This window comes from Spinacia oleracea, chromosome 1, assembly GCF_020520425.1.
Source record: "Spinacia oleracea cultivar Varoflay chromosome 1, BTI_SOV_V1, whole genome shotgun sequence".
Taxonomy (NCBI): Eukaryota; Viridiplantae; Streptophyta; class Magnoliopsida; order Caryophyllales; family Amaranthaceae; genus Spinacia; species Spinacia oleracea.
Window position 1 is genome coordinate 104,213,604 of NC_079487.1, and position 22,582 is coordinate 104,236,185.

The 22,582-nt window shown below is 34.9% G+C and overlaps 1 protein-coding gene across 4 annotated transcripts; it reads right to left on the reverse strand.

The window, feature by feature from the left end:
- Nucleotides 1–759: 759 nt before the first annotated feature.
- Nucleotides 760–19,184, reverse strand: LOC110786687 (uncharacterized). Of its 4 annotated transcripts, XM_056838070.1 has the most exons (21): nucleotides 18,883–19,183; nucleotides 17,818–18,740; nucleotides 17,658–17,726; nucleotides 17,384–17,573; nucleotides 17,196–17,265; nucleotides 11,229–11,306; nucleotides 11,055–11,123; nucleotides 10,691–10,772; nucleotides 10,488–10,547; nucleotides 10,345–10,397; nucleotides 10,079–10,245; nucleotides 6,496–6,661; nucleotides 5,186–5,243; nucleotides 5,012–5,068; nucleotides 4,688–4,933; nucleotides 4,029–4,090; nucleotides 3,111–3,197; nucleotides 2,462–2,518; nucleotides 1,894–1,987; nucleotides 1,600–1,740; nucleotides 760–1,261 (listed from the first exon to the last, which is right to left on the reverse strand). In XM_056838070.1, the coding sequence occupies exons 2-21, from the start codon at nucleotides 18,583–18,585 to the stop codon at nucleotides 1,175–1,177; spliced, it is 2,661 nt and encodes an 886-aa protein (XP_056694048.1). In that variant the 5' UTR covers nucleotides 18,586–18,740; nucleotides 18,883–19,183; the 3' UTR covers nucleotides 760–1,174. The 4 variants fall into 4 exon arrangements, with proteins under 4 accessions (XP_056694048.1, XP_056694051.1, XP_021846943.2 ...); XM_056838073.1 differs by lacking the exon at nucleotides 11,229–11,306 and having other exon boundaries at nucleotides 18,883–19,184; XM_021991251.2 differs by lacking the exon at nucleotides 3,111–3,197 and having other exon boundaries at nucleotides 18,883–19,181.
- Between the last annotated feature and the right edge of the window lie 3,398 nt (nucleotides 19,185–22,582).

Here is a 22,582-nt window from a genome sequence, read left to right on the forward strand (position 1 = left end):
TTAATCAACACCCATGAATTATTTCCATTCTTGTCAAAACGATTAGAATGACACTACAATTCTTTCTCGATTTCGTTATTGTTTTTTCATTTGTACAAAATAGAAACAAGTGTTTCATCCAATTCATATGAAATGATAGTTTATGCCTCATTCAATTCGCATGAATAGTATTAGACATTTCACTAAATTACACTTAAAATAAATAAATAAATTATTTAGGACAAACTAAAAATAAAAAATCGTAGAACTTTCATTATCCTTAAAGTTGTTTACGTCATATATTGCAAAGCCAATAGATTATGAGAAGGTAAAAGAGTACCAAATTATCTTTTTACTGAATTGAAAAATTAGGAAAGAGGACGCGCCAGTAAAGTCAAGTTGCGTTAACTTGCAAAAACAAGGGAACAAATGAACACATTAACCAGAATCATCACCAAAGAGTTGAAATGCGTGCTTGGTTAAAGATTGGATAATTAGTTTCAAGATTGTGAAATAATCCGATAAAGGCCAACGCTAGTTACATGGGAGACCCGAACAAAACTATCCCGAATCCCTTTTCAAATCTAGAAGAGGCAACACTCCCGTACAGAATTGATACAATGAGTTCTAGAAATGCCCACCATTTTGGCAAGTTCACTTCACTTTCCCAAAAATTATTTACAATAAAATCTACAAAAACAACACAAAACTCAATTATATTCTCGCACAACATAACTTTATTAATAACATTTTTATGAACAATCACCATTGCAGTCTGTATGTCAAAAACAAAAAAACCATTGCAGTAAAACTTCCAATAAACACAATTTGCTTTTTATGATATAGTTGTCTACAAGCTTATCTACAACGAAATGATTTCGCTCTTTATGATCACTATATAAAATTAAAACCAAAGTGATAAAGCGGAGCAACAATTCCGCTACTGATATGTATTCACTTAAATCACTTTTTTCCACCTCTTCTAAGTTGCAAAGGCAGCCCTAGAAAACCACTACATATATAACATGAAAAAATGACAGGAAAAAGATGAATAAAAACCTATAACCTAAAAGAAGACCCAAGTATTTCTAAATCTAAAAACCACTTCTTTGTTTTCCTTTTCACCCGTGGAGGCGAGGATTTGCTGAAGATCTAAGTTAACTTCAACAATCATGAAGAGTCTGCATATCTGCATTTAATCCATATCTCGCTCCACATTTTTCTCTAACATAACTGTTCCGCTGAATTCTGTCAACTGATAATCCCTGGTATACACAGACAACTGCAGAAAGAAAAAACTGCCCTGGTCAGTATCTGAAGAGTTCCATGATTTTTCAGCAAACAATTAATATTGCGAAGGAAAATGCAACGAAAACAAATACATTCACAAGGAAACATCTCCCAGCAGCTTCAGTGTTTTTATCTATTGTTTTTCACTCAGATACTATCATACAGGAACCAGGAATAAACGGGAAAACTGAAAACGGCATAACTAGTTTTAGAACAAAGTGGCCTCATGCAAGCCCCTATATATTTTCAATTTAAGAAGAAGCAATTACTTTGCTTTCAAAGAAGTATGGCATTTAGTCAGCATAACAATATATAAGGATGTTTACTTACTCTTTCCTGGCTCACATCTCTGAAACCAAGTCTATTTACCCACATATATTTGGCTTTCTCTGCAGCGGGGAGCACTAGGTTTTTCACCTCCAGGGCACATAGTAACTTCTCAATACGAGAGAATAATGCAAGAAAGTAACCCTGGAACAAAAGCCAAAAAAATATTATTATAAATGTAACCAGTATAGAAATGACCCAGTCAGAGACCCAATTCCTACAGAAAAGACTTTTCAAAAGCAACAGGAAAAAACATAGCTTTCAAGAGAACAATCTTAGCCAAGATCAAATGCTTACTTTTCCTTGATATTCCTTGCTTGTGGCCACAAGGGGAAGTTCAGCAACTTCACGACCAAAAATTCTAAGAAGAGCAGCTGACACGACAACTGACCTACACATAATTTTATAAGCACACATAAAAATAAGTTTTGCAAGTGAGAAGGAAATTTATCTTGAGAAAGAGAACATAAAAGGTTGAGGATGTTTTTGGACGTGCAAAAATCCTTTTCCGAGAAAATTGGTTTTACCATTTTCCTGGGTTTGGTTTGTAAATTAATAAAGTGGTTAACATATATTTCCTTTGTTAAAGATTGAAATTCTGTATTTTCCTCTTTACCCTTACCTTTCTCCCACCTCCCTTTCATCATTTTTCTGTCAAACTTTGCCACCAAAGAACCAAAAAAAGGATAATGAAGTTTAGAATTTGATTTCCATTGAAAAGTATTTCCATTTAAAATGAATTTCGGTTCAAATACTTTAAAATATTATCCGGTTATCAAAACACAGCCTAAAGACACCATAGTTAACTCCATATATCGTATAAAAACTACTTAAACATAAAATACAGAATAGAGTAAAATCTTACTTGACCGTCAATAGTACACAGTACATTCCTCCAAATTCCTGGCCAGAAATATTTCTTCTGAAAATAGAAAACAAAAAGAGATGAATTAATATCAGCAAAGAGGCTGTGCAACATGATAGCCTGTTCACCAATGCAATCAGGCTTTGGTATTCATCAACTATCATAGTCTTGGACAAAATATGAAGCTGAGAGGCCTAAACAACGCTGGCATGTTTCAAACCTTTAACTAGATTACTAGATAGGTAATTTACACATGGAGTGAGTCGAGTGAAGAAAGTAGGGCTTATGGGGTTAAAAGGTACATTTCCTACCAGTTTCATTCTCCTATATACACATAACATTCAGCAGATCATAAATTGAGATTTCTCTACTGCAGTGACTTTACTCATGAAGAGAAATTAAATTTTGAGATCCTCCCACAAAGAAAGTACTATCACCATCTATTAATTTATTGCATAATTTCAAAAACACACAAGAAAAAGATAAAATGAAAAATATGGACACAGGATAAAAGGGAGGAAAAACTAATTCGTAGACTATGGACAAGGGTGCAAACTGCACGTAAATAAAAGAACATGACATTGTGAGAAAAGAACATGCGAGGAATTCTTTAATTTTTATTAAAACTTTTAATAAGAAACATACTCGCCTTCTTTTAACATAAAGTAATGTTCGTTTACAGAAACACTTATGTTCACTGGGTGAACCATGCTCATTGTGCACCCTTGTCCACCATCTAAGTTGCAAGGAAAAACAACACAGTTTGTCATCTCCTTTCCAATTGATACAAGTCATACAACCTGATTGAAAATGATACAACAAACCTAAAAGGAAAAAGAAACTGCAAACAATTTGGGATTACAAGTGAAAAAAATGAGACCAGGTCATCCTCTTTAGCTAGCAAATCTAATTGTTTTATACTAAATGAACTACCCCAAATTCTGTTCTTCTCTACCCAAGTCTTCTTAAAGACAAAGGTACACGCACCTCCATTATAGGGAGCTATAGGCAGACATTTCATGTGAGAAACTACAAGATGACGGAATACTGGAGTGCTGCTTCCAATACAAGAATCAAATAATAATTAAACTACATGAAATAAAAGCAGGACAAAGATGATTTACATGTTCTCTGAGTTCGGAAATTTATTGGGGGGAAGAATGTAACGAACCCAACCCTGTGTAACATTTTTCTCTTTGGTCAAAGTTAATCCATGTCATCAAATGTATAAAATGCCTGAACAGTCCTCCAACTCCCAACGACACCATCACCTTAACCTCTTGTCAAATAGTAGTTTGTGGCCCACCCAACTAAATCCAACCCAAATACTACTGCGGGAGGGTAGACCAAGGGCGTAAGGAACATGGTGGATTGGTGGTGGCTCATAACCCTCAGGAAACTGCTAGTAGTGAGAAGATAGAGAAGGATATTGCAGCCAATGACATGATCAATCACAGGTTAAAAGCATGTGAAAAACTAGGATGGAGTCACATACACATACCCCTTTTGCTCCACAAGTCCACAGTCCACTCATTCAAAAGCATGTAAAATCCATAAAGGAACTTACCCATGGACCATTACAGGAATCAGATCACGCCCCGTTGTTGCAGTTATAGGACTGAAACACTCCTGTATGAAAGAGAAGAATGAAGTAACTTAGCAGGCTTTTGGATTAACCACCATCATTCCTACAGTTTAGACAACATGAAGGCCTCTGGTACCTACACCCTCTCGAGGAGGGAAGGGCAGGAGAAAATAAACATATTCACGATAGCAATGATAGATGATGCACACAACTATCAAAAGCACGGGCACACTGGCAGCACAAAACTTTCATATGTAAATGGGCAGGCAACCATGCAAGTGTGACACAAAACTAATCATCCACGCGTACCACCAAAAAAAAAATGGAACAAAAGACATGATCATATAACTATATATGCCTTGTTCTCTTCACCTTCAAATATATTATTCAGTTAAATAAGTTTGAATGGTGTAAAAAAATAAAAAATTGTACAACAATAAGCTATAGTCAATCAAAATCAATTTTAATTGTAAAATAATCTTATTTTGTTAAAATCGGGTTAAGAGACAGGGCCTATTTCATTTCAACTGTAGATGAGAAAGAGAAAGAAAGGCAACTGCATCCTCCTATCAACAGCACAAGCTTCAACCACACAAAATAACTGAAAGAGCAAAACAAATTTAGAATCAGACGATCCTCACTCGAAATATAGAAACAGCCATAGAAAGCAAAGGCAGATGTTCAGGACGGCGACATTTCCCACTCAGCATACGCCATTGTATATCGTTATCAGCAATCTCACTAATTCCTTTCTCCAACAGTTTCCTTTTTATTTTGATCAACTCTAAAGCTGGAATTATTGCTGAGCCTCTTACAACATGATCCCTTAGAGCAACATAAATCCTGTCACAATCATTGCAGCAGAACCATTTGTTCTTGGGAAGTTCCTGCGGTAATTTGTGGATGAGATTAGAAGAAAGGTGTAATAGAATTCAAAACACTGCAGAATTTTGTAGGATACTTACTTTCAGATCACAACGCCCATCACCCCTCAAGCAACCAACATGATACTCCTTTTCGCACTGCATAGACACAAGTAAAATGACACTTATGAGGATCAGAACCTGATGGGGGAGAGAGATTGGTAAAGGGAATGACACGCTATGTAAAATCATGTAGCAGTAGGTTGCAAAACATACTTGGTCGCATATTATAACAGTTCTATCATCAAAGTAGTCAACACTGAAATCATGTGCCCTGGATACATAGAGACAAATTATATCAGTATTAATACCATAATGGCAAGAACAGGCAACAAAGTATCCTTTACAAGAAGAAAAATAACATTCCGCCCATGACATAAATAATAGAAAATAACAATAAAGCACGAAAATAAGGAGACAAAAACATATCAAACCCACAAGCTATAATTCCAGTGTATGAACTGTTGGCATTTGATCTAAACAAAGATAACAATATTGTCAGGATTGAGATCCTACCTTGGAACATTGGGTATCTTAAGGATTGGTTCACATAATGAGATAATAAATGCATAAACCCTATGTAATTTGTGGAAGACAGATAGTATTAGTTTGATTTGCTGACATTTACTTGTAGTAGGAGTTATAGAAAACTTGAAGTTCATCGTTTAATTATGATTATGTTATTTAGTCACTAACAATAAAGAGCCACAGTTGCTTCGAATAGATATAGAGAAATATAACGGAAATGTATCAGTATAGTAAAATGCAAAAGTCAGTAAAACAAACTCAAAGACATTATATAATTCAAATATATAGGTGAAGCCTTATCTAAAGAGTTGTAAAAATGCTTACATTTGAGAAGCTATAGGATAAGTTAACAACATTGCATATATTTTGGAAGTATGTTATATTAGTGTTACTGCATACTATGTGCTAGGATTGGTTAGTACAAACACAGTTATATTAGTGTTACTGTGTAACAGTTGTGAGCTAGGATTGGCAGTACTAAACACAGAACCTAGACTCTTTCAAAGACTATAGATCCTGCATTCCTGCAAATATCTCAATTATCACTTTAGCAATGCAAGTTAGAACACACCAAATGATATGAAACAAAAAAACATGCAGTTTAAGGACAGCTGATTTCAGTGATAATCTTTTTCATATAGCTAATGTCTAAGGTACTTATTTTCTGCACCCCAAAAGTTAGTTTTCTAACTAGTGACAGCCTAGTCAAAAGTTAACCACAACGAATGTGAGGCATAGAGAACACCTTGATTTCTATTTTCTAGGATGACTATAAAATGATTCTTGGTAGCATATATGATCCTACATGCTCTCTTCAGCCTCTCGTCATACAACCGCAGTCCTAAAGGTGCTGCTATCTTAGTTGAAAAGTAATTGAACTTATAAGACCAGCATTCACTACTAAAAGCATAAGTTATATCATGACTGAACACAAAAGGTATTTAGCAAAGATAAATTAAAAACATGATATTGAGGAAGCAGAGGCTGAGGTGACCAACCTGCAGAGAGCACAACCGCCACAAAGAGTTTCAGGGCTCTTTACCACACGTGTCAACCTGATAATTATTGGCTTAGAACTACGAGAAGAATCTACATCAGCTTTAGAGTCGTTGCAATCAGGGCAACGCCAATCATCCATAGGCGCATTTTGCAAACGTAGACAGGCTGAAAACAAATCCAAACAATGAAACACAAGTTCAACGCTCTGTTCCAAATTTCAGATGTTCTTGAACTTTTACAATGACACAGTGGACAAAAAATCAAAACAAGGTCTCTTTCTAGGTATAGTAAGTTCTTCACACCACCGCCACAAATTAAAATAAAAAATATTACAGTAGAGAGTAGACAATTAAATAACTCTGAACAAACAACATTACGTTATTCATTTCCTTTGACGCAGAGCTCATAAACGTACTAAACAGTGTAAACAAAAATCTACTCAATGGTTAATCAGGCTGACTGAAAGGCAAGAAACGCGATTCTCTTCCCTGTGACCACAGGGATAATGTACTTAATTATGTACCTGTTCTCCTCTCTGTTTCGAGAAAAAGAAAATTAAAAAGCAGGAAGACGACCGTCTTTGGCCACTATGCATATTTACACCATGATGCGACGGCCAAGGATTGAAACAAAAAAAATCAGCATAGATATATTCACAAAATACAAGTAAAACATAAATAAGTGAAAATATCAATTTTCTACCTGACAATGAAAGCATCAGTTACTCCCTTCATCTCTTTTTGTATGGACCATTTTTATTTTGCACGTTTATTAATGTTTGGTTAGGCGGATTTGATGAAACTTTTTTCCCAGCCATCTTCTCACAAATTCTTCTTTTCTTCTCCTTCCCTTTACAAAATTGCACTCCTCTATGGGGAAACTTAACTTATCTAGTCAATGTTTCTTTTTACTTCATTCTCATACAAATATTATGAAGACAATCTCACACTTGCATAGCATAGATATTTCATGTCCCACACGAATTTATCAATTTTCTAAGGCGTGTTGCCATGACAAAACAACTATTATTCAAATTCAAGAAAACTTGAGTATTTTACCTTAAAATAATGCCTTTGTCAATGTTAATTTGTGAGTAATCTAAAATACTTGAAAAAAATGGGAATCAGTATTTCACTTAAGTCAATTGTGCCTCACTGATTTTTATAAAGCAACCAGCATATACTATCAAAATTCCGACATTGTATGAATATCATACATGACAAGTGGCATATAAAGAAAAACTAGTGTTTCCATAGCCATGTCTTCTTCACTTCTTCTACACGACTCCCTCTTCACTTAACAATTCCCCACCATTTAACCATTATCATGATTGTTGTCTTCAAGCAATACATATTAAAAAGCATCAAGCACAATCATAAAATACTCTGGGACACCCGACAATCCACTCAATAAAGTTTATTGTAAGTTAGAAACTGCAATTTAAAGGCTATAAAACCTAGAAGATCCTTATCCTCAATTTTTTACTCTACATTTACGCACAGATTTCTATGACAATATTTAGCTACATAGCTTGCCATTTATGCTCAATATATGTGCCAACCCAAGTCCTAAGGAACCTTTTTTCACTGTTATTTTTCCATGATACCTTTGTCATACTAAGCATTAGTTATATAACATAAGAATCTCTCATCCGAGTCTTGTGAATTCTTTGTAAGTATAAGGATCTGTTGAATTCTGTTATTTTTATTCAATGGAACCATGAGAATCAAGCAGAAAATAGGCTCCCATAAAAAAGATATTTTCCTCCTTCGTGAAAAAGCAAGCACCACACTATATTCCTAAGCCACAAAAACAATGAAGCAAGAGATATCACTTCTCTCCATTTTTTTCCCTCACAAGATAGCAATATATATCTTTCTTTAGCACCATGCATCTTATTTGGGAACGTCAACATGTCCTATGCCAATTTCCAAAGCAATGGTTTTCCAAGGTCCCTCATACTCTCTTCTAAGAAGTGTCCAATTTGAAGGAACTCAAAAAGATGCAACATTGACATAGCTCTCCTTGCAAAGGAATAGTTCTAGAAGTCAAGCACAGTAAAGCATGCAACTGCAATGTACCTTTCTTCGTAACTCTATAACCCTATGCAGGCAGTATTCCGCACCACTTGCTTCTCCTGCCTTTTCTGTTCTCTTTTTCATTTCCCTAAGAAAGACTTAATTGTCAAAGTTCCACACTGGGGTGCAAAAGAAGCACACAAAAGGTGCACTGAAGAGCAAAACTGACTTTTTTTTCCACAAAATGTTTTAGTTTTAATTAACTACACCTTACTTCAATCAAGTGCAAACCTTATGCCTGCACTTAGGCTCTCGGACCCCTATCGTCTAAGTGTGCGTTTAGATATTTTGGACAACGAGGAGAGTGAAGGCATTCTGTTTTTATGCTTTTTGGCATTCCACTGTCTAAGATACACAGTTGGAGTATTTCTTTTTATTGTATATATGAGTAATCATAATGGGTAAACAAATCAACAGGTTTTTTTTGGTACAATATTATTAGTTAAGGAAATGAAGAGAAGGGAAGGGAAAAGAGAGAGGAAAAGAAAGAAATTTTATTTTCCAATGTTTGGTTCAATGAAAGGAAGTAAAGGGAAAGGTAATTTGATTTAGAGCTTTTAATTTTGTCTTTTACTCAAATTCCAACAGTTTTTGGAGGAGAGGAAAGTAAATATTTTATGAAGACACTTTCATAATCAGATCCCTTAATTGTTTTTCAAACCAAAACATGGAATATGATATAAGCCACTCTTTTCTTTTCCTACCAAATCCCTTATACCAAAAAGGGGGTCTCTTGTTTTTGCAACCATCGTTGACTGAATAAATAAAATATCATCTGTTTATAAATACCATTTTTGCATTCAGGTAGCCACCCCTTACAAAATTACTTTATGTCCTAGTTAACTTTAACATAACTTGCCATTCTACAGTTCTACCCATACACAAGCATTAAAATTCGGAAGAAAAAAAAAGCTCCAATACTTTTGGTTGTAAAAATGTATTAGAGAGCTTTATCAAATGTATTTCTTTTAATTATGTCTTCTCAACTGTATATCTCTGTCTCAATCCGTTTATACGTCTGACTGGAAACTGTCAGGCTGTCAGCTAAAGGGAGGTTAGTCTAGTTACAATTTTTTTTTCAGGTAAGGGTAGTTGAACGAATACAAGAAATAATTAGAGTGGTTTTTTGTTTTAGTTTTTCTTCTAAGAAATACGACAATAGTGTGTTTTAATTGTAAGCATATTTCCATGAAATATAATCACCCAATTACCAATTTTATTATCCTCAAAAAATCCAAAACCAACCTTTCAGCAGGAGACAGATCTAAGAAAGTTAAAGACTCACTGCTTTTCACAACCAGCTGAGGAAAGTGTGGAGGCAGTTCCTAATCCACAATGTACAAAAAAATTACAAACATGACTATTACAGCAGGCAGTAGTTAAAAGACAGCTTGTTCGAACACAATATCCAACAAGGGACAAAATTATACAATGCAACTCTAAAACCTCGTAACAATTTGGCAAGTGAAATATAAAATATCAGAGATCATAAGAAGAGATTTACTTTGGTGGTAAGCCCTAGGGCAGCCGCCACAAGGAATCAGCTCTCCTCTATCTCCACAAAGTGTACACATGTCATCATTGTTTCCCGTGGTCAATGTCTGTCCATTAACCAATGAAATGGCTATGTCATGCAGAGTAAGCCCATTGGCAGTATATATGTGACGATAACTGCAGAAGGAAAAGGTTCAATGCTTCAATAACCATATTGTTAATTGACATCTTAAACACTAGACCATTGAACCACCAAAAAAGTTAAGTAGCACTCACGGTTGTCTTCTGGCAGACCATCCTGCGTGAGCTTCAAACTGCGAAGGGCTAATCTGCACCTCGTGAGATACAGAAAGTTATCATCAAGAAACACAAAACAGAAAGGTTAAGATAAACATAATCTATGAGGTTCGACGCTTTACCTCATGTTCACAATGACCACAGACAATACCATTCCCTTGCTTGTAACCATCAAGAACTTTCTGTATAGAAAGAGATGTCATAATAACGAACAAACTCTCCTGATAAAAGGAGAAATAAAAGAAAAAAACCAAGAAATGCAATACTGAATACAGACAAATCCAAAAGAAAAAACATTGCTTAGAAGTTGGACACTGTAGTTCACCTGTCCTTTAGCATAGTACGCCAAATAGGCACCATCTGGAAGCCCATTTGGCATGAAGAGCAACCGGTGCAGATCATTATCCCTGTTACATGAACCATATGAAAAGCTTCAAAGACCAGTGTAAAGACAGAACAAAAAGCAGCTCCAAAAGATTAAAGCAAATAGTAGGCACAGAATTTTAAATCTCGGTTGTGATGCGACTACGGTTACAGTCACAACTCACAAGACCACTAGCACAGACAATATGAATGGTTTGCAGCTACCGCAGGCTAGTATCACGGCCACGGTAAGCTCAAAAACCTTTACAAAGCAGTTGTGATGTGGCCATGATTTAATACCCTAGATGAACAGAATCATCAATCACCTCTTCTTGACACCACCTTCACCACTTCTCTTCTGCGATCCAGTAAAGAAAGAGGTAGAGTCATTTGACCTGCAGTAAAATGAAACTAAGATAAGAAAAATGAAACTCACACATGCATGCCAATATCACATTATCACCAATGCAAAGAGATGGAAAGAGACTTCTGAGTCCAACCTAATCCCCACATGTTTTGACGGTAATGCTCTTCGTTTGATTAATCTTTGCTCATCATCCATATATTTACTTGCAAGGCTGAGAGTCAAAAACACGGGGGGAAATCATAAATTTCCAAACATTATCCAACAAATTTGAATGGCCAAAGAGGAAAATCAGAACCGTATGATGTAATCTGTAATTCATAAAAGCTTTATTCCTTTTGCTGTTGCTTTTGATATAGATCACTAATCAATAATATCATACTTAAAGACTTGTGGTATCCCAGTCCCCAAAACATATCATAGCTCAATCATTAGCCTAAAGTATCTAGAGTAAAATGACAAACAGACTTTACAACCGTGTGAATGATCCATCATTGCAAATAAAAAAACAGCCTGGTATCTCAAATCTTGCAGTTGAAGAGGGAAAATAGGTTATGTAATATAAAAATGTAAATCTAAAATATTGTCACCAAAATGCAACAGTAACAAAAAAAAATGAAACAAAGAGGCATCATAGAGTCTATTCAAAACCAGGGAGAAAAAGGAAAAAAACAAAAAAATAGCCATACTAAACAAAACCTGTACCTTTTTCTTCCAAGCATTTTCTTGAAAATGATATTCTTAGAGATGGCTACAAGTTTCTAATGGTCTGTGTTTTATAAACTAGAGAACAATGAATAAGCATTTTATGAACAAAATGATTGGAGAACAAAACGGAAGGAAGAGAAGTGGAGCGAATGATGTGCATTTTCACTGAACCTATTAATCATATTTTATAGAACCGGAGGCAAAGGAAATGCATTTTCTCTGAAGGGATTACGCGGAGAAACCAAGACTGATCACAATTCACACAGTAAGAAACGCAATCAAGAAAAATGAAGAAAAAATTAATTTTCTCAGCCTGCACTGACATATGACAAAATCCTAATTTGGTAATACATACTTTTAAAATTATGAATATGGTATAGATAATTGAGATGGAAATAACGGCCTAAGGAAGATAAGTTACCCAAAACTGTCCAGGGTGTTCAGGAAAATTCCAAAAGAAAATTAAGTATATCCTACAATATATAAGCATAAAACACCCTTAAAACGTATTGTCATAATGTCATCTGTCGAATGGACGGTAAAAGCTCACTAGAGTTCTTATGTATCAATACAGCACTACTACACACAAGCTGTTTCTTTTGGCAAAAAACCTATTAACCCAAATCTTAGAACGTTGTAAGAGGCAATTCTAGCAGTACAGGACCAAACCCCTAAACCTACAAAGAAAAGGAAATATATTAAATTTAGATAACTTAAATATTTTTAATTGGTTATTGAAAATCAAACTCTATTTTACTCATATCTTAAAGTCTTCTATTTAACATTAAGCTCTATTTTTGTCTATTTAAAAATGTTGTAAAAATATTTGTGACGTGGAACGCTTATGTGGCACTCTCTATGCTCTTGAAAAGTTAATGTTTGACATAGATAGTTAGATTGTATTAAAATGGAAACAGAATTCAAGCCCAGATTTTATGAAATCTAAATAAATCCAAACAAACCAAAAAAGAGACTCAAAAAAACAAGACATACAAACATATTAGTTCTAATAAAATTGTCGTGCGAACCGTTTATCTTTCGTAGAAAAGAAAGCAAGTAGACCACTTTATACTCAACATTAAAGTTAAGAAATTGTCTGCACCACTTTTTTTAATACCTACATTTCCAGTTTGATTTCTTTAACGAACTTTAAACTACTCACATAATCTCCTAGACTCCCACAACACTTTCCTACCAAGTACCAACCCATATGGACAATGGCAACTCCTACTTGCATGTCTTGGGATGAAAATCTTTCAATGTAGTGAAGTCATTGATAGTTAAAGTAGGTTCAAGCTTATGTAGCTGACAGTAAGTTTTCTACAAGGAAAGTTAATAAGTATGCAAGCTACTGTTAGTGCTATTCCATGGAAAAGACTAATCTACAGCAACCTTGCTAGTCTTAGGATCCTCTTTATTGCTTGGTTACCAGTTCAGCATAGACTGTTTACAAGACAGGATGCTACAGTGGAACATCAACGTTGACAGTACTTGTGTTTTTTGTGACGAGGCAGAAGAGAGTATTCCTCACTTATTTTTAGCTGTTCTTATTCTGCCAGTTTCAAGTCCTGCGGATTAAGCGAAGGTATCTTCCGTTTAACAGTGATGTGGAGTTAGCTCTAAGGCCTGTAGGGGGGAAATCAGCAGGCAGAAGTTGTACAGTATGAGTTTGGCCGAGGCTCATCTATCTGGATGCAAAAATAAAAAGGTGTTTCAAGGCAACCGTGAAGCACTACTGCACTAGAGGCTGCGGCTACGTCGATTGTCTTTAAAGTAGCTTGTAGTCTTGCAGGCGTTACTGAAGTGAGGGAATTTTTGTTGATAGATACTTTTTTGTAATTATCTAATGATAGATTGCCTTTCACTCTTCCTAAAAGGTGGGAAGGTTTATCTTGAATCTTTCTTTTTGTTCTGATGAGACTTTAGTTTGTATTCCTGCTTGGTGGTAGAGTTGTGCCTGTGGTATAAATAATAAAATTTACTATATTTGCCACACAACAACAACATATTAGTTCCATTATCCAAAATGGTCCAAGGCTCTGAAATGTTCCGTTATTTAGGATCTATTATCCAAAAGGATGGAGAATTGGATGGCGATGTGGCCCATAGAATCAAAGCAGGTTGGTTGAAGTGGAAAGGTGCCACGGGGTTACTATGTGATTCAGGCATGCCCCAAAGATTAAAGGGAAAATTTTACCGCGCGGCAATTGGACAGGCTTTGTTATACGGCACGGAATGCTAGCAGTGAAACATTGTCACATGCACAAGATGAATGTGGCGGAGATGGGCATGTTACGTTGGATGTGTGGGCATACAAGAAAGGATCGTTTGAGGAATGAGATTATTAGGAAGAAAGTAGGGGTTGCACCGATTGAGTTTAAGATGATGGGAAATCGTTTAAGATGGTTTGGACATGTAAGCAGAAGATCAAATGATGCCCCGGCTAGGAGGATAGAATTGCAAGGGGTAGGGAAAGACCTAAGAAAACTTGGAGGAAGGTGATTGAGCACGATATGAGCTTTTTTGGGATTGAGGAAAATATGGTGTTGGATAAGACAGAGTGGAGGGAGAGAATATACATTGATGACTTCATTTGACTTAAACAACTTCAATGTTTCTAATTCTCTTTATTTTTATTTTTTGTTTTATTTTATTTTTAAAATTCTTTCAAAAAATTTTTTTTTTTTTAATTTCACATGCTATTTTGAAATGTACTTATTTTACTTATTCATTTATTTTAAATTTTACTTATTTTTTATTATCTCTTACAATATTTCTTCTATAATATATATATATACATTTTCTCTCTTATCCTACTTTCATTAATTTCATTTTCTCTTCCTTGTTTTTTTCTTTTTACTTCCTGCTCCTTTCTGGTTTGATTGATGACAATGACGATCTCCTACGACGATTCATGTTAGCCGACCCCAAATCATTTTGGGACTAAGGCTTTGTTGTTGTTGTTGTTGTTGCCACACAACAACAACAACAACAACAAAAAATCGTAGTGCCTCGATTGAGGCTCTGGCCTACGACAAGCTGATGGGAGAAGATGGTCCAGCCTTTTGATGGCTACTTTAATCCATCTCATCAAGGTATAATAGCAGGAAAGTCAAGTATGGATATTAGATTATGTTTGGGTACACCTTACAGTCTTACACGAATGAGAGATGTTATTATCTAACTAGTAATGTTGGACTATTGGTCATGGTTAGAAGCAAATAGTGAGTGTACAAGTGCGCCACACATTGTCATTTAGAGATACATCCATATCAAACATAAACTCGCGAAGGATTCTAAAAAGGGATACATCCATATCAAACACCTCTCCACCCCTACCCATGCTCTTTCTTCCTGTTTCCAACTTTTTCCTCTTCTCTTCTGACTTAAACCAGTGGATTAAATCATTAAACCAATTTCCAGACTTAACCATATTCGAAGGATGAAAAGGCCAAAGGGGAGGTTAAAAAGCATGACAGTAAATCCACGGTTAAACAATTAGGCTTAACAGATTGCTTGAAGAAGATATGTCAGAAGCACACAAACAAAGTTTTATCATCACATAACGACAATACCAGATTAAAATGCTATTTGAGGCTAAAAAGAAATCTTAGAAAATGGAGATACCATTTATTCAGAGATTTCTCACCTCTAGTGGTGATCTGATTACTCCAATTCGTTCCCGTTTTCTAGATAATCAAGGACATCTCAGTTCCATATAGATCTAAGAACAATTGCAGACAGATTCCATCATATCTTGCACCAACGGATAAGCTAATTCAGACATAACAGTTGATATAAAAAACCTATAAGCTTAAGTTTATCAACACATCCATGCTAATTCTTATGTTCCGAATATTTAGAAGTTACAAGAAAAGCAAGCATTAGCAAGTAAGGTTGTGCACTATCCGTTTAAACACCCAAAACAAAACCCTAAAAAACAGATATCACAAGGATATGAAGTTACAAACAACTAGACAAAGACGAAATAGTATATGCCAAAAATTGTCCAAAAAGAAAATCACTGGGGTATGAAATTTGAAACGTCAAATAACCCTACGCTAATTTCTTTAATCGTTCTTTGCAATAAAGCAAAACAATAACGGTTTTGTAATTTGCAGTTCCAACCATAAACCACATTAAATTGCAGTTTGTGGTGCAGATTCGTTTCATGATTTTGGGAAACTGCTCCTAAACCGCAAGGATAAATCAAAATCCCAAAGTGCACCATAACTTTGAAACCGTGTACTCCGAACAACCCTATTTGCAAGACTGATACAGAGCATACTAAATCACTGCCAGGTTTTAATTTCGATTGCTAGGTTTTGATTTCATTTTCAGCTGGCCTTTTAGAGAACACAACAATGCACCTGTACCACTTTTTACTCTTTCCCAGGGGTAACCGCACAGGGCCCCAAGATATTTATAGCCTCTAATTCCTATGATATATACAAACTTTTATGACAAGAAAGCATATAATGTATAATGGCATAATGGTAACTGCAGATGGTTGGGTAGTAATAATATAGTCCCTTTATTATTCCTAGTTATTTGAGTCCCTCTTGATGTTGGCTAATATATCATTTAATTTCATGTCCTCGTGTTGATAATTTTGACTCTTGGCATTCCTTATTAATAAAAGCTTAAATTTTTGCATTTTATGTCTCTTTTGCTAGTTTATATTTAATCCATCATTAAATTAAGGGCCCAATACTATCTCAGCGGCACAGGGCCTCAATAATAAATGAGACACTCCTGCTCTTTCCAAGAGAAGGCTGGCAAAATATTATACTCATGTTTACTACATAATATCATGTCAAAAAATAAGTAAGCTGCAAATAGACTACGCCTAATAACAAGGCTCTCTACAGGTCATATCTATAATTAGTTGAAGCATAACATAATGATCCAGGTTTAAACTATGAATATCAAAGTTGGTACAATTTGGTCTTTGGTCTTTACATGTCACTTCTATTGTGCCCCAACTCTATACATTTCCTAATCGTTGGAATACAAGCATTGATGTATGCTTGTATTAGGCTTTTTGTGAATGAAATCAACCGCAAGATAAAATCTTACTCTACAAAAACGTGTTTTTAAAGGTCCTCATATACATAGTCTAACTGCCAAAGAGCCTAACCCACAACGAGTCAACGATTATTAAAAAGGGGGTTTCCAGAGGGGAAATCTTACTGTTAGACAACCAAATAAAACCTGAAGCAGAAAATCATAAACTCAATTTATCATCTAGAGACTTCAATTGTCAATATAATGTATAGGAAAGTACATATGTTATAATGTATAGGAAAGTACATAAGTAAACAAAATTTTGGAAAATAGACATCAAATGTTGCAAAATTAACAGAAAAGAAACAGATTGTTCCTACGGTCCTACCTCAGACTTCCAGATTTGCTTTGATATCTCCTTTCTGTCTGAGCCAACTGATTGCACTGTTCTTGATTTACTGAAGCATGTGTACAAAAGCTGATAAGGTTATGTGCAGGAAACCATCAAGATAATAGAAAATTGATAATCTTTAGAGAGTTCTAGAATGACATAAATCAAATGGATAAAAGAATCACCTCTCCAAGCTGGATTGACAGATGAACCAGCCATATCAGTCACCACTTCCTCGAGTATTCCAAGTGGAGCAGTCTTCAACTCTTCAATAATGCTGTAAATTGGCCTCCCATTCTCCAAAAAAATGTGATTGTTCGGATGTCTAGTTTTCGCCCCACCAGCATGCTGCTCGAATTCATATGCACTAAGGACCTGCTCATTATTATCAAGTACTGTAAGATAATTGCTGCAAAAAAACTCATGTTCGAAATGAAGCATATTGGTCAAGTAGCTCACATTGGTAAAATTACATGCTGAACAACCACACAGGTATCCAGAACCCCTGATTTCCCCAGGTATGTCCTTCTAGAAACCATGCAAAAACAAGTTAGTTCCACATGTCAACTGAATAATATTACATCAAAATCGAAAATGGTTACATAAAACTGGTAACTACCTCCCCAGAGGTGGAAATATATTTCACTCTTGCTCCTTCCAATATACCAGTAGCCAATAGTTTTTTAACATTTGTGGGGTAGCTATCAAGGACAACCTTCTTCGACATCTTCAACTCCATATTATATGGATAATTATCGATTGACTCATCCAACCCTGGCTCGTCATTGGAATCAATAACTGAATCTCCATCATGGAGACCATTAGACAAAACCCGAGGTGTCAACGTAATCAATTTGCTCTCATATTCCTCTTTACTCTTACTAAACTTAAGTGTAAGCTTCCGAATCCCGGTAGTCCTGGCATGTTCAGGAATTTCCAGAGTAACTTTGGAAGTTGAAGCTCCTATACTGTCAAAGTTCCTAGTCGTGTCATCACTACAGCTCACAGTACACGAGTTCCCTGAACTCTCAGATGTCATTTCATTGGAATTAACTCGAGTATTACTATTACTACAGCCACCTAAGTCAGCTGGATGACTGCAAGTAGTAGTCTCCAAGCTAGATACATTCTCAAACTCATGTTCATTATCATTTTCTACTGTTGTCGAAACAATTGGCCGAACCGGGTCCAAGACTTCCGATATTATATCTTCGACATTTGTATTTGAAGCATCTTCTTTAGCATGTTTCTTTCTAGGCAAATCTCCTAACTCTGCTACATTAACAACACAACCCAGCTCCCTCTTCAAATCATTTCTAAAATTGCTCGGGTTTTCTACATTATTACTGGATAATGCTAGCACCACACAGACTTCCCTTTCTCCCATATTAACCGACTTTGATGTGCCCAACAATTACAATATCTATCTATGTAAATAAATTCCCAATTTAGTAACAACACCATCCAAATATAAATTTCAATTTCAATGCAAGCAAGAAACCATTCCGAGAAACTTGTATCACAATCTTCCGACGAACAACCCTATATTAACAAATCATAAAATACGACACTAATAAAAATTCAATCCAGAAATGGAAGAACATAAAAATAAAAACAAACAAAATTGAATGAGAAATTACAAATTGAAATTGACTTAAGGAATTAAATTAGATTGAAAAATTACCTTTTTCAGATGATGTAGATTTTAATCTGCATGATAAACCATTACTAATTTTAGAATTTAGTAACACATCTTTCCGGGATTCAGTTGAGAAAAATTCAAATTCCCACGGAAAGGAAACAAACAGATCTGAGATTATTAAAACTCGGGAAAAGGGGGGAAATGGAGAGAGAAAATTAGGGTTTTTCGGAATTTGATTTTGAGCGGCAAACAAAAAAACTGGTTTCGCGGTCGAGATTTTTGAGGAAGAAAGGCCTGATAAAAAAAAATTCAGGGCGGGGGGGGAAAGGAAAGTAAATGACAAAAAATAATAAAATAAAAAGAGAAGCTGAGAAGAAGGGATTTTTTATTTTTTTGGTTTTTTTTTTTTGGGTAAAAGTTGGGAAGGTAACGGCGATCCGATGGAAGGTACGAGAAGAACATGTCATCAAATCAAGTGAAATGATAGACTGTAGCTTGTTCTTAGGCTTTAGTGGAGCCCAGTACATACGTGGAATTTGGGAGAAGATAGCTAAGCTTTTAGTCTAATTTACCAAACTGTATGTTCTCTACGCCTGATCTTATCTGATTTGATTTCAGCATTTTAATCGTTGAAGTTGATGCAAATAATCATACTCTTACTGCCGCTATTTCTAAATGATCTTTATCGTTACTGTTTGTACAAATATTTTATACCTAATATTTAAAAAGCGACGCCATGTTTGATTACATGACACATGTCACCACATTTGATTAGATGACACGTGTCATCCATTTTTTATAATTCTCAATATTAACCCTAAACTTTTACACATTATATTTGGTAGCCTAAAAATATCCAAAATCTCATAAATAGTCTTGTATTCTTGATTTTTATATAAAATTACTTTAACACAGGTTATTGGTTAATTATTACATTAAATATAACTTTGTTAACCATATGGTTAACTTTTCAATAAAAATATATATAAATTATTGCTTCCTTCTTTTTCTTTTCTAAATCTCAAGTAATGTGTGATTGACGACATACCGTTGCTTCTAGATTCTTTATCTCCTACCTCTAGAACTCGTCAATGTCGGAAACTGTAACGCCCCGACCTTTAATTCAAGTATTAAAGCATACTTAGTAGCGGAAAACATCCTAATTCGGTCGGGACATTACTGCCGTAACTCCCTCTTGGGAATTACAAGGCAACATCGTAACATAAGCCATTAAATCTCCAAATTAACATAATAATCCTTTTTCATTCCTTACTAAAAGTACGTAAGTTAATAAAGAGTCTTACTTAAACTATTACAACTTAAACATTAACTTAGGTGAATATTGCTAAAGTGAAATCCTCGCCACTACTCGTTTTCGCTGTCCCCAACAGTACCTAAAACAGAAAACAAAACGGTGAGCCGAAGACTCAGTAACCAGTTACTCTAGCATCGTAACATCATTTCAATTCATTTTATTTAATAAAAAGAGAGAATATAATATAGTAAAATGTTTAATAAAACATCATTTCAGAAGCAATCATTTCGGAAACATCATTTTAGAAACATCGTTTCAGGAACATCAATTCAGAAAACATCATTTCTTTAACATAATTCCTTTAACCTTTTTCCTTTTAACAGTATTTGTAATCCCCTGTAAATTTATAAATTTTATTAATATATTTTAACGTATAGTTATTTATATTTTAATAGAATTCACGAATTTATAATAAATATAATTAACGTATATTTATTTTAGTTAATTACATTTTAAATATTTTAACGATTTATGAAATTAAAAATAATTTTAGAATTTTATGTTGAAAAGAATTTGAATCACGAAAACACATTTGAATTTGGAAAACAATTCTAATCGATTTTGGATTCAAATACTAAAACTCAATTCTAATCCTAGCCCAACTTGCTAAAGCCCAAAATAAATAAGCCCATAATTTTCCTACCCTTATTTAAACATTCACGTGAAAAACAAAACTCATAAACCCTCCTTAATCTTTCTCCCTCACGTGAACCAGGAAAACCCAAATCTTGCTCCTCTCTTTGCTCAGCCACCACCAGCAGCGCACCACCACCACCTTCTCGATGTTGTTGCGCCGCTCCCTTGCCGCGTCGCCTTACAGCACCGCTGTTCGGTAAACTCCTCCTCGTTTTTCTTTCTCTCTCCCGTTTTTATTGCTCTCCTCCTTACTCCTTGTTTATGCTCACCCATGACAGCAACCACAGTCGTGCTGCCCCCTAGCCAACCACCACCCACTGGCTTGCGCCACCATTGACGCCACTGCGGGTCGTCGCTGCTTCCCAGCAGGTCGTGCCCTTCTCGTTCTTTCTCTCGTTGCTTCTTTCTTCCTGCCCCGCAAACACGCCGTCGCTGCACGGCCACCGCAACCACCAGCAGCGTCGCCCAGCCACGTTGCGCCACCTTCTCGCCTGCTGCCGTGCCGCCACTGCCGCCGGCCAGCAACTCCTCTCTCCTCTTTATTGGTTATTTCTTGAACCCTAAGTTAATAAATTAAATGTTTTAATTATATGTTATTAATTTAAGTTATGTTTTGATTGAATTAAATTTACACGGTTGCTATACGCAGCCTTGTTTTACTTGACGCAACCCTTTGTACTTTCATTTTTTTTCTTTCTTAAAAAATCATAACCCTCACTTTTACTATTTTCTCTCAACCTTTTTTGATATTATTTTGGTTCAAATACATTTAATTTTTTATTAGTGTCACGTGTATCAAATCAAATTAGAATACATATTTTGATTGCAATGAACAATGTTTTTGACTTGGAAGACCTTGGAATTGAGGTAATTTTCGTTTTTTTCCTATTTTTTGAGCATTTCATGCAATTGGTATGAAATAAATACGTCTATTTTGTACAGATTGAACAGAATATAATTAACTATTTCTTACAGATTGAACAAAATATATTTGACTATTTCATACAGATTGAACATAACAGAACTAAATGTTCCGTGCAAATTGAACAAAATGATGATACTAGTTCTTTCTATTGTCTATAGTGAAAGAGCTTTCGATTGGTCATGTAGTGTTTGTTTGTTATACACTACTCTATTTCTGTTAGATTCAATTTTGAACGGAGTAGTAGTGATGATAGAACTTATTTTTGTCATGTTCAATTTTGAACGGAATTATATTTTGTTCAATTTATATAAAATACTTAGTTTTGTTATGTTCAATATGTACGAAATGATTAATTATATTTTGTTCAATCTGTACGAAATAGTTAACTATGTTTTGTTCAATCTGTACAAAATAGAAGTTTTGGTTTCATACAAGTTGTATGAAAAGACTCAAAAAAACGAAAAAGAACAAAAATTACTTCAATTCCAAATCAAAAATATTGTCCATTGCAATCTAAATATTTATTCTAATTTGATTTGATATACATGAAACTAAAAAAATCAAATTTATTTGAACAAAAATAATATCGAAAAGGTTGAGAGAAAATAATAAAAGTGAGGGTAGATTTTTTTTTTAGAATGAAAAAAATGAAAATAAAAACGGTTGCGCCAAATAAAATTAGGCTGCGTATAGTACTCCCCTAAATTTATGTTTTTTATGATTTATTTACGAATTTCAGATTTTAATGTTTGCATAATTTGAATTATTAAATTTCAGATTTCATAAATTATTTGAAACGAGAATTTGAATTAATTAAAGCGGGAATTCTAAGTTTTTAATGGTATTAAATTATGGTAGAATGATTA

Bases quoted from the DNA above. Each gene is read 5' to 3' on its own strand.
- LOC110786687 (XM_056838070.1), bottom strand. From the start codon at position 18,585: ATGGGAGAAAGGGAAGTCTGTGTGGTGCTAGCATTATCCAGTAATAAT. The intron at 11,124-11,228 runs GTTGGACTCAGA...ATTTTACTGCAG, and splicing joins TCAAAACATGTGGGGATTAG to GTCAAATGACTCTACCTCTT. The intron at 5,069-5,185 runs GTATGTTTTGCA...GTGTCTATGCAG, and splicing joins CTGTTATAATATGCGACCAA to TGCGAAAAGGAGTATCATGT.